The sequence below is a fragment of the Pelophylax lessonae genome (assembly GCF_965119305.1).
Source record: "Pelophylax lessonae genome assembly, chromosome: 3".
Classification (NCBI taxonomy): domain Eukaryota; kingdom Metazoa; phylum Chordata; class Amphibia; order Anura; family Ranidae; genus Pelophylax; species Pelophylax lessonae.
In genome coordinates, this window is record NC_138770.1 from 131440548 (window position 1) to 131456384 (window position 15837).

General features: G+C 44.7%; 1 protein-coding gene across 1 annotated transcript; it reads right to left on the minus strand.

Moving 5' to 3' along the window:
• Positions 1–14842: 14842 nt before the first annotated feature.
• MSGN1 (mesogenin 1) lies at positions 14843–15394 on the minus strand (the record flags this gene model as incomplete). The annotated part of the gene is made up of 1 exon (XM_082251796.1): positions 14843–15394. One exon carries the CDS (start codon positions 15392–15394, stop codon positions 14843–14845), a length of 552 nt encoding a protein of 183 aa, XP_082107922.1.
• Positions 15395–15837: the final 443 nt, after the last annotated feature.

Here is a 15837-nt window from a genome sequence, read left to right on the forward strand (position 1 = left end):
TAAATCGTTCAATGGACATAAATGAATCCGTTTTTTGTTCATTTTGTCACATATGCCTAGTGCAAACAGTTGCGGTGAGAAACACATTAACCTTTCAGTTTATCGTTCTTGCGGCAGAATTTTCCAAACTGTTCCTTCAATTTTTAGTCTCTGAAAAGTTAAAACTGATTTTCTATTTGTGCCCATTAACTGAATGAAAAACAAATGAACGGACCAATTGACAGATTTTCTAATTATTTTTTGGCTAGTGTATGGCCAGCATTAATCTGTAGGGTTCAATATTGAGTTGGCCCACCCTTTGCAGCTATAACAGCTTCAACTCTTCTGGGAAGGCTGTCCATAAAGTTTAGGAGTGTGTCTATGGGAATGTTTGACCACTCTTCCGGAAGCAAGGAAGAGGTCAGGCACTGATGTTGGATGAGAAGGCCTGGCTCACAGTCTCCGCTCTATTTTATCCCAAACGTGTGCTATCCGGTTGAGGTCAGGACTCTGTGCAGGCCAGTCAAGTTCCTCCACCCCAAACTCGCTCATCCATGTTTTTATGGACCTTGCTTTGTGCTCTGGTCCAAATCATTTGGTGGAGGGGGGATTATGGTGTGGGGTTTTGTTTCAGGGGTTGGGCTTGGCCCCTTAGCTCCAAGTGAAGGGAACTCTTAAGGCGTCAGCATACCAAGACATTTTGGACAAGTTCATGCTCCCAACTTTGTGGGACCAGTTTGGGGATGTCCCCTTCCTGTTCCAACATGACTTCGCACCAGTGCACAAAGCAAGGTCCATAAAGACATGGATGAGCGAGTTTGGGGTGGAAGAACTTGACTGACCTCAACCTAATAGAACACCTTTGGGATGAATTAGAGCGGATACTGCAAGTAAGGTCTTCTTGTCCACATCAGTGCTGGACCTCACAAATGCGCTTCTTAACCACTTCTGGACCGGAAGGATTTGCCCCCTTAATGACCAGGCTATTTTTTGCAATTTGGCACTACGTTACTATAACGGAATTTGCATGGTCGTGCGACACTGTACCCAAAAACAATTGATGTCCTTTTTTCCCACAAATAGAGCTTTCTTTTGGTGGTATTTGATCACCTCTGCTATTTTTATTTTTTGCGCTATAAACAAAAAAAAGAGTGACAATTCTGAAAAAAAAAAAAAACAAAACAAAATAATATTTTTTCACTTTCTACTATATAACATCCCCCCCCCCCCCCCCCAAAAAAAATGTAAAAATTAAAATTTTTAAAATTTTAGGTCAATTTGTTTTTTGCTACATATTTTTGGTAAAAAAAATTGCAATAAGCGTATTTTGATTGGTTTGCGCAAAAATGATCGCATCTACTAACTACAGGAAAGATCTATGTCATTTTTTTTTTTACTAGTAATGGAGGTGATCTGTGATTTTTAGGGGGACTGCGACATTGCAGCGGACAGATCGGACCCCCAACTGACATTTTTGACACTTTTGGAGGGGACCACTGACATTACTACAGTAATCAGTGCTAAAAATATGCACTGTTACTGTAATGCTGACACTGGCAGGGAAGAAGTCAACACTGTGGGTGATCAAGGGGTTAAATGTGAGCCTAGGGGAGTGATTCTAACTGTATGGGGATGGGACTTGTGAAATGATCACAGAGACCTGTGGTCCTACATAATAGGATCACAGGAGCTCTGTGATTATTCCAGAGAGAAGAACGGTCAGCTGTATTTACAACAGCAAACCGTCCTTGTCTCAGCGGGGAGCGATCGCAGGTGGCAGGCAGCAATCAGAGCCACCTGCCCCGTGCATCGAAGTCCCCGCTGCCGAGTGGGGGTGGAAGTGCGCCGGCGGCGGCGCATGCTCGCCCCATAGCTGCAGGCGCGTGACCGATTGCGGTGGGCGGTCCAGAAGCAGTTAAAGAATGGTCAAAAATTCACATAGACACACTCCTAAACCTTGTGGACAGCCTTTACAGTTGAAGCTGTTATAGCTGCAAAGGGTGGGCCAACTCAATATTAAACCGTACAGACTTATGATTTATGTTAATCTACAAAGCGCCTAAAAATAGTACAATTTGGGTGGGTGGTGCGCTTCAGAAGTGAAAATGTAACTTATAAGGGTGTGGCTTAAAACATGGCTTAAAATGGTGAATATATAAAATAAAGACGTGTTCCTGTGATAAAATTGTGTTGTCGTTAAATTATGCCGTGGTGATCAAACAAATAAAATGTAAATAAAACATTACAATATATCTTCTATACGAAAAAAAGTGCTGAGTACTTCAATTTCATAAAAAATCAGTAAATAAATAATCCGTTAATAAAGTATAAATATATAGATGGAACTACAAAAACCAATTAAAGGTGCTTTGTGCTTTCTGAAATAGATAAATAAAGTGCACTGTTCAAGGTGTCCATTCATAAAAATCCGAAAATCAGGTACAATTCCCTTCAATAACTTCAAAGAATAAAAAACGTGCTCTCATGCAAGAAGTAAGGGTGTTGTGACTTGCTGCCTCCACCAGGTGTCACATCTAGGTGTTCTATATTCTCACCTCAATAAGGTGTATAGTGCGCCTGTATGTAAAGCTTAGCCTCCGGGTAACATGTAGGCTTTTGCTAATTCCAATCTCCTGTTTCGACCTCCGGGTGTTTTCCTGTCCTGTCCTTTCAGCTTTTGGGGTGTTAAGCTTTCTGACGTCCTTAAACTCCTTATCGTAACCTCGGGCTCAGTTAAAATAGAGGGCAATCATGGTGCAGTATATCAAATCAGGTTTATTGTTAAAAACATAGTTGCACTTACAATTTGTAGATCATTCATTCGCAAATAATATAAGAATGCAGCGTGGGGAGCGATATCGCTCCGATCTCCAACGTCACTTCCGGTAGTCTGGCGGCTCCTCCTACGCGTTACGTCACATCACGTGACTTCCTCAGGGAGTGGCCTATACTGGATGTGACGTTTATTTATATAAGCTGGACCGGAAGTATCGTCGCGGCCATTTTGAAAAAGCTTATAAGCGGAGTTCCGGCGGATATACTAGCTCCGCCATGTTGCTTTTTAGACAGGTGTATTATTAATGATATTCCTTCAATGTTTACACCGGAAATGAGGTTGTGGATCGTGCTTACAATCTCAATGAGTACATGTACTGCATATATCAAAATTGTTCATAGTCTACTCATCAAATATTCATATTCACGAAACATACAGAAGAGATAATACAACGAAGAATAATATGTATTTCTAAAAGTGTAAATATTTAAAAGAATATATGTATGTATACCGATGATTCACTATCTTCATAATAATTTTAGTCTGCCTAGGGGGATGGGAAAATTATTTGATTCTCAATAGTAAAAGCGGGTTACTCTGACATGTTAAAAGGTGTTTAAAATTATATATATTAAAAATTAAAATATTCTCTCTTTTAAAACTTAAAAATCACTAATAAAACAGTTTAAGTCGAAATCTACATTGAGGCCATTCGGTGTAAAAGAATCCATTTTAAAAATCCATTGTGACTCAAGTTTACTCAGGGTGCGAACTTTATGACTCCCTCTCCAATGTCTAATGTAGGGAGTGATCCCCCAAAAGATCAATTTCGAGGGGTCTTTGCGATGATATTTGGCAAAGTGTCTTGATACTGTGTGTTTGTCGCTTCCTTTGATAATATTTTGTACGTGTTCTTTAATACGAATCCTTAATAGGCGTTTTGTTCTGCCTACGTATTGCAGTCCACAGCTACATTGTAAAGCATAGACTGCTCCCTCTGTATTGCAACAGATAAAATCTTTAATTTTGAATTTTGTTCCATTACTGGTAGATGAAAATTCCGTTATTTTCTGCTTTGGTTGTTTTGTTTTTGTACATGCAAAGCATCTTTTGCAGGGATAAAATCCCTTTCCAGTAAAGAAGGAGAAAGGTTTTTTTGGGGGTTCTATGATGGTTTTTACAATTTTGTTTTTTATTGTTGGTGCCCTTTTGTATATAAAGTGTGGTTTTTCTGGGATGTGGTTCTTCAAGTGCCTATCTATTTTTAGTACATGCCAGTGTTTTTTAAAAATTTTCTCCACTGCTTTATATTGTAGATTGTAATTCAGAATTATTGGAATTTTGTCTATATAGGAATTATCATTTTTCTTTGTCTTCAATAGTTCTTTTCTCTGTGTGTTCTTTACTTCCATTATTTTGTTTTCCATGAATTTCTGTTCATAGCCTTTGTCCACAAATCTTTGAGCTAGCGATTTGGCTTGTTCATCAAAGTCTTTATCCTTTGTGCAGTTGCGTTTAAGTCTTAATAATTGTCCCTTCGGGATATTCCACAGCCAATTTTTATGGTGGCAGCTGGTGATGGGGAGGTAACTATTGCGATCTGTGCCTTTGAAATACGTTTTTGTGGATATTTTTCCATTTTCTTGAGAGATATGGAGATCTAAGTAGGTAATTTCTTCCTCACTGATATTCCATGTTAACTTTATATTTTTGTCGTTGTTGTTCAATCTTTCTAAAAATTCTTCTAGTGTATTTCTTGTTCCCTTCCAGAATATTAATCCGTCATCTATGAATCTGTTATACAGAATGAGTTCTGGTGGTCTGTTTTGATAGATGGTCTCTTCTTCCCATTGGGCCATAAATATATTGGCTATGCTCGGTGCGAACTTCGCGCCCATTGCAACTCCGATACTTTGGTGGTAGTATGTGTTGTTATACCAAAAGTAGTTTTTCTTTAAGCAAAAGTCTAAGCATTTTATTAGGAATTTCCGTTGTTTGCAGATCAGTCCTGTGTATTTCCTTAAGGCCCATTTTGCAGCTTCGCATGCTTCATAATGCTTAATAATTGTATATAGCGAGGCTACATCTATGGTCGCCATTTGTATCTTTTCTTCTTGTTGGGTTTCTTCCAATATCTGCAAAATGTGCTTTGTGTCCTTGGTAAAAGCTTTTGTTTGCGGAATTATTGGCTGTAAGAATGTGTCAATGTATTGTCCTAGTCGCATAGTAAGTGAGTCTATACAGTTGACAATTGGCCTCGGTGGTGGGCAGCAGGAAGGGAAACATATACGACCTCGGATAGCGCAGGAACCACCCATACATATAAGACTGCCTAAAAATAGTAGTTACATGGTAACTATTATGTTATTTGCGGTATTACAGTAGCGCAAATTAATTTTTCAAACAATACATAGTTACTACAAACATCATCAGACTTCGACAGAGGACTGCAGAAAGAAAGCTACCATTTAATGCTACTTAAAAAATAAAAGTCTTGACCCTGTTGTGATTTTTTTTAAAGACCTACATATTATACAAGAAGGCAGTAAATGTTCACCTTTCCTACTCTGGTCCAGTTACTGGAACTGGACTCCCAAAGTCTGGTAGGGAATTGACAGTGTTCCCCTGCAGCTCCTAATGGTCCCACCCTTTGACCTCACGTCACTGCAGGAGAGGGTTGTGATGTGAAGTCAGAGGGAGGAACCAGTGAGAGCTGCAGGGGAGCCAAGGGAACCACACTACTAGAAATTAGTTTCCCAGAGGACTTCATGGCACCGATTCCCATTGAAGAGTGGGCATTGGGAAAGTTTAGTATTTACTATCACCTTCTACTATAAATTAAAAAAACTGCAAGAGGGTCGATTTAAACGTTAGATCTAAAATGAAACATTTATGGAGGAAATCGGGTACAGCTCTAATAGCCCCTCCATATCATGACAATAGGGAAGCCCTGTTCCTGCACCATGCGTGCCATTAATTGTATACTTTTGCTTTTTATCATGAACAAAACTGGAGGTTATCTACAGTCATGAACTCCTCTCTTCTGATACTGGCTTATTTATATATATTTTGCTGCATTACATTTTCAGCCCATTTATATGCAGAGGAAATTTACTGCCGTCTATTTACAAGAATTAAGTTACCACAGGCAATGTCCTTTATAAATATGCAGAGAGTCCTTGACAGAGTGTCAGAGAATTATTCCGTTTATAATAGGATGGAGTAAAACCCAAGATCCGGACCTAGGCTGTTCAGAAAGCAATTTATGTCTGACACTGCAGTATTTACACCACGAGATGGGAACGAGGATGATGGATATAATGCACAATTGTAGCAAAAGTTGCCCAGAATAGGACACTCATGAGACAAGTAAAGGCCTAACTGCAATAGAAGAGGTGCACAATATACTAGGGTGCACTGTCAAGAGCTGGGGGCCCCTTTTCACAAACGCTGCTTCTTTTTAAGGTTTGAACACCTGTACTTCTCATAGTGGAAGCTTACCTAGCCCATTATCATGTGACAAGAAGTTGCATCCTTACACAGAAGCACTGTGAAAAGCCTGCTGATGTTACTTGTTGCCTGAATTGTACCAAAGTAAAGGTCTAATTGCATTACAACCCTGCAACGTTTCTTTTTTAATTTTCCTGGTGTCACACTTTAATGGCACATTAACCAGAACTAGTATTACTCAGTACTCTAAATAAATGACAGAGCCGGTGATGGAGTGTCCTGCATTCTGATGTAGCTGCGACTTAAACTAAACTTCATAAATAAAATGTAACAGGCGGTGTTCTCAGAAGGGCGATTAAAGAAATAAGCCTGCGACAAACATCGGGGTGATAAATTTGTGGCATAGGATTTAACACTGCTGGGCCTGTACTGATAACACTAAAATGTTTAATTAAGTCAGTGATTAAACCATGTCCTCTGCAGCACCCCGGGATGAGCCAGAGGGCTGATGATTAAATGTGTTTGTTTTCAAGCATTTTGATGTGTTTATTATGGAATTTATTGTTTTATTAAATGATCCCAGTAGAGCGATGTATACTAATGCATTTTTATTGAATTGAAGCAGGAGTCAGTTTTAAAAGCGCAAGGGACTGTATATAACTTCACCGCTGTAAGGTGCAACATTTATCAAAATCACTTTAAAAGTAGAACTCTTTGAAATTGTCTTATGGCTGTTTAATTGAATAGATGTTTAGATAGCTAAATGTATCCTCAAAATCAGCATTTCACAACTATTAATGGTAACCAGGACAAATAGACCTCTTTAACAGAGATATAGAACGCAATAAAACCTGGTAGGTGTTATAATCCCTCTCCTCTCTATAAAAAAAAAAAAAAAAAGTTAAGTCTTTAAACTTTAAAACCAGTCAGTTAGATGTTTGCTGGTTGGGTCCCCATTTGGGAGATTTCCCTTCACTTCCTGTGCCACAGACACAACAGCGAGTGAAGTTCCCCTCCTATGCAGTTGTCACAGAAACATTGGCATATCACACCTCCTAACTTTTTGAGATAGGAATGAGGGACACCTATTAAAAAAAGCATGTATGCATAGGACACACCCCCTTGAAGGAGAATTATTAAAAAAAAAAAAGATTAGTTAACCACTTCAATGCTGTTGCATTTTGAATGACAATTGCGCAGTCATGCAACGCTGTTCCTAAACCAAATTTATGTCATTTTTGTCCCACAAATAGAGCTTTCTTTTGGTTTTATTTGATCAAACGCAATTTTTTTTTTCTTTTTTGCTACACAAATAAAAAAAAGCCCAAAAAGTTTGAAAAAAAAAAGTTTTTTTGTTTAGGTTATAAAATTTTGTAAATAGATACGTTTATTCCTGCACTGATGAGGCCGCACTGATGAGGAGGCACTGATGGGGTGGCAATGATGGGGTGGCACTGATGAGGCACTAATATGCAGCACTGATGGGCACTGATAGGTGGCACTGATATGCAGCATTGGCGGGCACTGATAGGCGGCACTGATAGGCAGCACTGATTGGCAGTGATAGGGGGCACTGATGGGCAATAATGGGCACTGGTGGACGGCACTGATAGATGGCAATGATGGGCACTGGTGGGCGGCACTGATAGATGGCAATCATGGGCAGCTCTGATGAGGAGAGAACTGAAAAGGTCCCTGAGCCCTGATTGGTATCCCTGCTGGCCATGGGTGGGCAATTCCTGGTGGCAATGGGTGGGCAATCTCTGGTGGCATCCCCCCAAGGGTCCGCACTGGTAATCAATGCTCTGTCAGGCACGAACTGAGGAAAGCCGATCAATGGCACTTCCTGCTTACTATGTGACCAGCTGTGATTGGACACAGCTGGTCACATGGTAAAGAGCCTACGTCATTAGGCTCTGTACCAGGAATCGGAGATATGGTGTGTCAGAGTGACACAACGCACCACCGATCGCTGCTATGAGCGGTCTATCCTGCTGGACCTCATATGACAGCCAGTCAGGATAGAGCAACCACTTTCTGGCCGTCATTTTGCTATATGGTGGGCTGGAAGTGGTTAAAGTCACTAGTGCCTTTTTGTTTTTTAACCACTACTATTCCTTTATATTGGCTTTTCAAATGTACAAATGCGCCAATTTAAAAATTGGATAAAAGGTTTAGCACTGGGAAACACTTTGAAAGATAAAAAGTGCATTTTATACACAACTATTTAGATCGGACCAAAATGAGAGACAAATGAGGAGGAAAGAGGAACAGAAGGACTTTGCTTTAAATCAGGGACAGTTGGGAGCTATGCAATAATTACCTTCACCTCTTGTTTTGGAGACAACTGCAACATTTTGAACTTCCCATCACTTTCCTGTTCTGGGGACAACCCAAAATTTGGGATTTTCTTTTATTTTCACTTTCAATGATAATGGTAAAGAGGACAAATAGAGAGGATGAATCTCCCTAATGGGGGCACAGACAGCAATAAAAGCTGATAGGGGGTCTAATCCCTCTCCAAAACAAAAAATTGTCTAGTTTTAGTTAAGGTATACTTTAAGTAAATACATTTGAATCAGGAATAGGCCTATAAACTACTGCTAATCTCAGACATCTCAAGTCTCCCGCAAGTCGCGGGAGACTCCCGCTTTCCGCCCTGAGCTCACGGACACCCGCGAGCTCAGGGCAATATCCCGGCTGTGTGTGAGTCAGTCACAGTGAGTCAGATGACTCATCGATGCAGGCAGAAGAGTGTGTCAGCTGTCAGCAAGCTGAGCCTGCACAGAGAAATCACGTCGGAGCCGAAATAGATCCGGCTCACAGGCGGAGTGATATGAGTCATGCACTCCGCCTGTGGGAGGAGCTGCAGAGAGCAAGCAGAGGCTTTGCTCTCTACTACAGCCACATCTTATACTCCAGGAGGCATTTTGGCGCGGGACCAATCATCGTGACACCCCACTCTGTGACAGACACAGTGACTGTGACTGAGAGCAGCACCAGAGAGCCAGCACCTGAGACCTGTACCAGCAAATGACCAGCACCAGTGACCAGGCCAGTACCAGCACCAGTGACCAGTACCAGTGACCAGGCCAGTACCAGCACCAGTGACCAGGCCAGTACCAGTACCAGCACCAGTGACCAGCACCAGTGACCAGGCCAGTACCAGTACCAGTGACCAGTACCAGTGACCAGGCCAGTACCAGCACCAGTGACCAGTACCAGCACCAGTGACCAGGCCAGTACCAGTGACCAGTACCAGTGACCAGGCCAGTACCAGCACCAGTGACCAGTACCAGCACCAGTACCAGCACCAGTGACCAGGCCAGTACCAGTGACCAGTACCAGTGACCAGGCCAGTACCAGCACCAGCACCAGTGACCAGGCCAGTACCAGCACCAGTGACCTGTACCAGCAACAGTGACCAGCACCAGTGACCAGGCCAGTACCAGTGACCAGCACCAGTGACCAGTACCAGTGACCAGGCCAGTACCAGCACCAGTGACCAGGCCAGTACCAGCACCAGTGACCAGCACCAGTGACCAGGCCAGTACCAGTGACCAGTACCAGTGGCCAGCACCAGTGATCAGTACCAGTACCAGCACCAGTGACCAGGTCAGTACCAGTGACCAGCACCAGTGACCAGGCCAGTACCAGTGACCAGTACCAGTGACCAGCACCAGTGGCCAGCACCAGTGACCAGCACCAGTACCAGCACCAGTGATCAGTACCAGTGATCAGTACCAGTGATCAGTACCAGCACCAGTGACCAGGTCAGTACCAGCACCAGTGACCAGTACCAGCACCAGTGACCAGGCCAGCACCAGTGACCAGTACCAGCACCAGTGACCAGCACCAGCACCAGTACCAGTGACCAGGCCAGTACCAACACCAGTACCAGTACCAGTACCAGCACCAGTGACCAGCACCAGTACCAGCACCAGTGACCAGCACCAGTGACCAGCACCAGTGACCAGCACCAGTGACCAGGCCAGTACCAGCACCAGTGACCAGCACCAGTACCAGCACCAGTGATCAGTACCAGCACCAGTGACCAGCACCAGTGACCAGGCCAGTACCAGCACCAGTGACCAGCACCAGTGACCAGGCCAGTACCAGCACCAGTGACCAGCACCAGTACCAGCGACCAGTACCAGCACCAGTGACCAGGCCAGTACCAGCACCAGTGTCCAGGCCAGTACCAGTACGAGCACCAGTGACCAGTACCAGCACCAGTGACCAGGCCAGTACCAGCACCAGTGACCAGGCCAGTACCAGCACCAGTGACCAGTACCAGCATCAGTGACCAGGCCAGTACCAGCACCAGTGACCAGTACCAGCACCAGTGACCAGTACCAGCACCAGTGACCAGTACCAGCACCAGTGACCAGACCAGCACCAGTACCAGCACCAGTGACCAGGCCAGTACCAGTGACCAGTACCAGTGACCAGCACCAGTGGCCAGTACCAGCACCAGTGACCAGGCCAGTACCAGCACCAGTGATCAGTACCAGCACCAGTGACAAGTACCAGCACCAGTGACCAGGCCAGTACCAGCACCAGTGACCAGGCCAGTACCAGCACCAGTGACCAGGCCAGCACCAGTGACCAGTACCAGCACCAGTGACCAGCACCAGTGACCAGGCCAGTACCAGCACCAGTGACCAGTACCAGCACCAGGGACCAGTACCAGTGACCAGCACCAGTGACCAGTACCAGCACCAGTGACCAGCACCAGGACCAGCACCAGCACCAGTGATCAGCACCAGTGGCCAGTACCAGCACCAGTGACCAGGCCAGTACCAGCACCAGTGACCAGCACCAGTACCAGCACCAGTGATCAGTACCAGCACCAGTGACCAGCACCAGTACCAGCACCAGTGATCAGTACCAGCACCAGTACCAGCACCAGTGACCAGTACCAGCACCAGTGACCAGGCCAGCACCAGTGACCAGTACCAGCACCAGTGACCAGCACCAGTGACCAGCACCAGTACCAGTGACCAGGCCAGTACCAGCGACCAGTACCAGTACCAGTGACCAGCACCAGTGACCAGTACCAGCACCAGTGACCAGGCCAGTACCAGCACCAGTGTCCAGGCCAGTACCAGCACCAGTGACCAGTACCAGCACCAGTGACCAGTACCAGCACCAGTGACCAGGCCAGTACCAGCACCAGTGTCCAGGCCAGTACCAGTGACCAGTACCAGCACCAGTGAACAGGCCAGTACCAGCACCAGTGAACAGGCCAGTACCAGCACCAGTGACCAGGCCAGTACCAGAGACCAGTACGAGCATCAGTGACCAGGCCAGTACAAGCACCAGTGACCAGGTATACTGATTACATTTCATTTTATTATTCTCTGGTAGTGTTAAATTGGAAAAGGGGGGGGGGTGCGGCGCAGGCGTGCGTGGGGGGGGGGCTCACCTCCCTGAAATGACTTTGCCACCTCCCTGAAATGAGTTTTTGCAGGTTGGGATGTCTGTAATCTGACAGATGTATCAGTTGTTTATTATTAGTAGTAAAGCAAACCACTAAAATGCTGACACTATAACTGGTCCTACTGGGTTCGAGTTCCAGCCGATTCCTAATGAACTGGTTAAAATGCTCTTAGTAGGTGGCCTTGTTAAACCCCCAACTGAAAAACTGAAGGAGTCGGGGTGTTGGCTGAATAGCACCTGCTTCTATTCTGACAGCCATCCAATACAATACCCCAGCACAGAGATTTGTCCATCCACAATGTATAGTGTAGATGGAGGAAACCATTCGCTTTTTTATGACCAGCTTTAGTTGTTTGTCAAGACCACTTTGAGGCTGGGTTCACAATGGTGCAAATTGGATGTGAATTTCCCTGCAGCTAATGAGCATGTCAGGAGACTGCGATTGGCTCCCAGTTAAGCCGGTCCAAACAGCTCTAGAGTGGCCACAGTGCAGCTTGCAGCAGAGGGTCCTGTGCGTCTTCTGGTCCGTTTCAGGTCCAAATTCAGCCAAAAATTCAGACCTGAAACGTTGAACAGGGACGCACTGGACCCCCAGCTGCGAGCCTCTCCGCACACAGCGTGAACCCAGCCTAATGGTAAGGCTAGCAATACAGGGTTTGAATCTCGGCCAGTTCAGCAGGAACTGGCCGAGATGGGCAGGCTGAATGTATGAGGTTGATCGATCGATTAACCTTGGTACAACCAGCCTGCAATGGCCACTAGTGATATTCACTGTCTTCTCCTGGTGGGGACAGCATTCCCCGACCCCACACTAGGAGAAGGCAATGACCCGGCAGGTGGGATTCCTGCATCAACACTGTCTGTGTTTATGGGGGAATCAAGTGAATTTCTTTCCTGAAACCAAGAAATTTGCTCCATGTATGGCCAGCTTAGCTGTAGGAAAACTTAGAGGAAGTAAAGCCTGGGGGAAAAAATATTTTTTGGTTACCTGCAAAGTAAATGCATAATGTGCTAGTATGCAACGCATACTAGCACATTATGTGACACTTACCTGCAAACAAAGCCCGCATCGTCCCCGCTGGAGGCAGCATCCCTCTTCACCTGTCTTCCTTCTGGGTCTGCAGACTCCGGCTGTGCTACTGCGCGCAGGAGCCACCGGTCATGGCACAGGCAGCCGTTGCCATGACCGGTGGCATGGCTGAAGAAATGGCACGGGCAGCCGTTTCTTCAGAGCGCATGTGCCAATGACATCATTGGCTGTATGCAATGTAAATATCTCCTAAATGGTGCAAGTTTAGGAGATATTTACAGTACCTATAGGTAAAATTTATTATAGGCTTACCTATAGGTGCAAACAGTACTCTGGGTTTTTCCAAACTCTTTAAGCACCATTGCTTAGGGGGGTAAGGTAATCTGTGAGTTCTCTTTAGCTCTGTGTGTCCTTCACTGGGAACACTAGGCTGATTTACTAAATCTGGAGAGTGTAGAATCTGGTGCAGCTGTACATGGCAGCCAATCAGCTTCTAACTTCAGCTTGTTCAACTAAACTTTGACATAACAAGCCTGGAAAATGATTGGTTTCAGTGCACAGCTGGACCAGATTATACACTCTCCAGTTTTAGTAAGGCTGGATTCACATGTCAGCGTATTGATCGCGGGCAGAATCGCCGCGATTCCGCCCGCGATCCGGAAATCATTGCAAATCGCGGGACGCCTGTGCGTTGCCCGTGATTTACAATAGCACCCCAAACGCTGTGTGATGTTGCCGCAATTTCCGCCTGCCAAATCGCGGTAACATCACGCAAAAAAAAAATTGCGGGATGCATTACGCCCAAAAAAGAGCTTCTTTGGAGCGTAATGCGTCCCGCGATTTTTTTTGCGCGATGTTACCGCGATTCGGGAGGCGGAAATTGCGGCAACATCGCTCAGCGTTTGGGGTGCTATTGCAAATCACGGGCAACGCACAGGTGTCCCGCGATTTGCAATGATTTCCGGATCGCGGGCGGAATCACGGCGATTCTGCCCGCGATCAATACGCTGACATGTGAATCAACCCCACTGCAGCTTTAGGACACCACAGAGGAACAATATGAATGACTAACAGCATTACCTCCCCAGCCACTGAGATTTTACATTTCCTGCATTTATTTGTAAGCTTTTATGTTCTCTGCCACAAAAGTGAAACAAGGAATTAGATTGGCTAATATGGCTACCAACTCCACTTTGATGCAATTTTATAACTTAGCCTCTGCATATAGACAGCATCCCATGATAATAGCTAATATACGATTGTAGCAGACAGGAAAAAAAAACTGTACTGGGATGGAGTACTAACCCAAGAGCAGACCTGGAATGTAAAATAAATCACAGATTTATTCAGTACCAAACACCAGTAACAAACTCTTATAAATATACATAAAATGTGCAATTTTGTGCTGATCAAACATTACCTATATACAAACATTACAGTACTATGCCACTTCAAGAGAATAATCCGCTATACACATATCAAAGCAAAGATTTGTATGTCTTTGTAGGTCCACTTCTCTTATAGGGAGATAGGTTATGTGGTTGGTGAAAAATGTCCAGTCTTTTTTTGCAGTGACAACTGATAGCATTGTCCAACCAATATTAGAAGGTCATATTGGTCAATGACAGTCATGAGCATGGGAATTCAGTACATGGTTGGTGGAAAATGTCCAGACATTGTCTTTTGCAGTGGCAAATAATAGCATTGTCCAACCAAAAATAGACCATCATGCTGGTCAATGATTGTCATGAGCATGTAGCTCTAGTACATGGTTGGTGGAAACGACCAGGCAGTGGCGAAATTAAAGCATAGTCCAAACAATATTAGAACATCATACTAATCAGTGATTGTCATGAGCATGAAGATCCAGGATATGGTTTGTGGAAAATGTCCAGACATTGTCTTTTGCAGTGGCGAATGATAAAATTATAGCATTGTCCAACCAACAATAGACCATCATGCTGGTCAATGATGGTCATTAACCTTAGGATCCATTAAGACATCAGATTGGGATCAACAGTCCAGAGGTCTAGCATATGTTCTTTAAAAATGGTCATTTATTGGTTTGCTCCAATGATCACCCACCAGCAAGCTTGCCCATTATCAGTAGGACTTGGACTTGTTAAGGTCCTCAATTGATCCAAGTTTAGCTCAAGTTACTAAATCTATTTACCCATGGTGCTGTTAAGGATATTAGTCAGCTCCCCAATGTAAGAGATGGTACATTTTAGCGTCTGGATCTTGGTAAGGGGTTGTCTACCCTGGCTGTAGACAGGTGGCAAATTCCTGCGCAGGGTATGAAGAGCTTCAGCTATGGCTCTCATCCTCATCTTCTCCCTCTCGCTGGCCTTTCTCCTGCGCTGGGTACTCATTGCAGCTTTTAGACTGTGCTGGCCACGTCTGCCATGCCCTCCTTTGCCATTTTCCATGTCATGTGGGCATTCACCATCAGGGTACTGCAACAGCCTGTACGCCACCATGTCATCTCCATAAGGTAGGTCTTCCAAGCTAGATGGCCTGGAGCAGCCAGAGAGTGGAGACTCATAGGAGGCAGAAGGAGACAAGCTCTGGGGGGAAGGCGTTGCACTCAGGCTGTAGTTTTCCGAATTATTTTTCCAGTCCCAAGAGGTGGTTAAATAAGCAGATTCGGGATCAGAGTCTGAGACCAGCGTGTAGTCCTCTTCCATTTTAATAATAGGCTGGTGAAGAGTCTCCATGAGCTGGTATAGGTATGCAGAGCTGGTATAGGTATGCAGAGCTGGTATAGGTATGCAGAGCTGGTATAGGTATGCAGAGCTGGTATAGGTATGCAGAGCTGGTATAAGTATGCAGAGCTGGTATAGGTATGCAGAGCTGGTATAGGTATGCAGAGCTGGTATAAGTATGGTATAGGTATGCAGAGCTGGTATAGGTATGCAGAGCTGGTATAGGTATGCAGAGCTGGTATAGGTATGCAGAGCTGGTATAGGTGGTCCTCAGTCTACTGGTGACAGCCAACTCCAGTGTGCAGAAGTTCCTCAGGGAGGGGGGGGGGGGGAGACCCTTTTTATACACAGCTGTCACATCAGATGGGGGCGTCTCAATGGAGTAGTTCAAAGAAAACAGCAAAGTGCTAACATGGAAAATGAACTCCTGAAGTGTGACTTTAGTCTCATTGGGA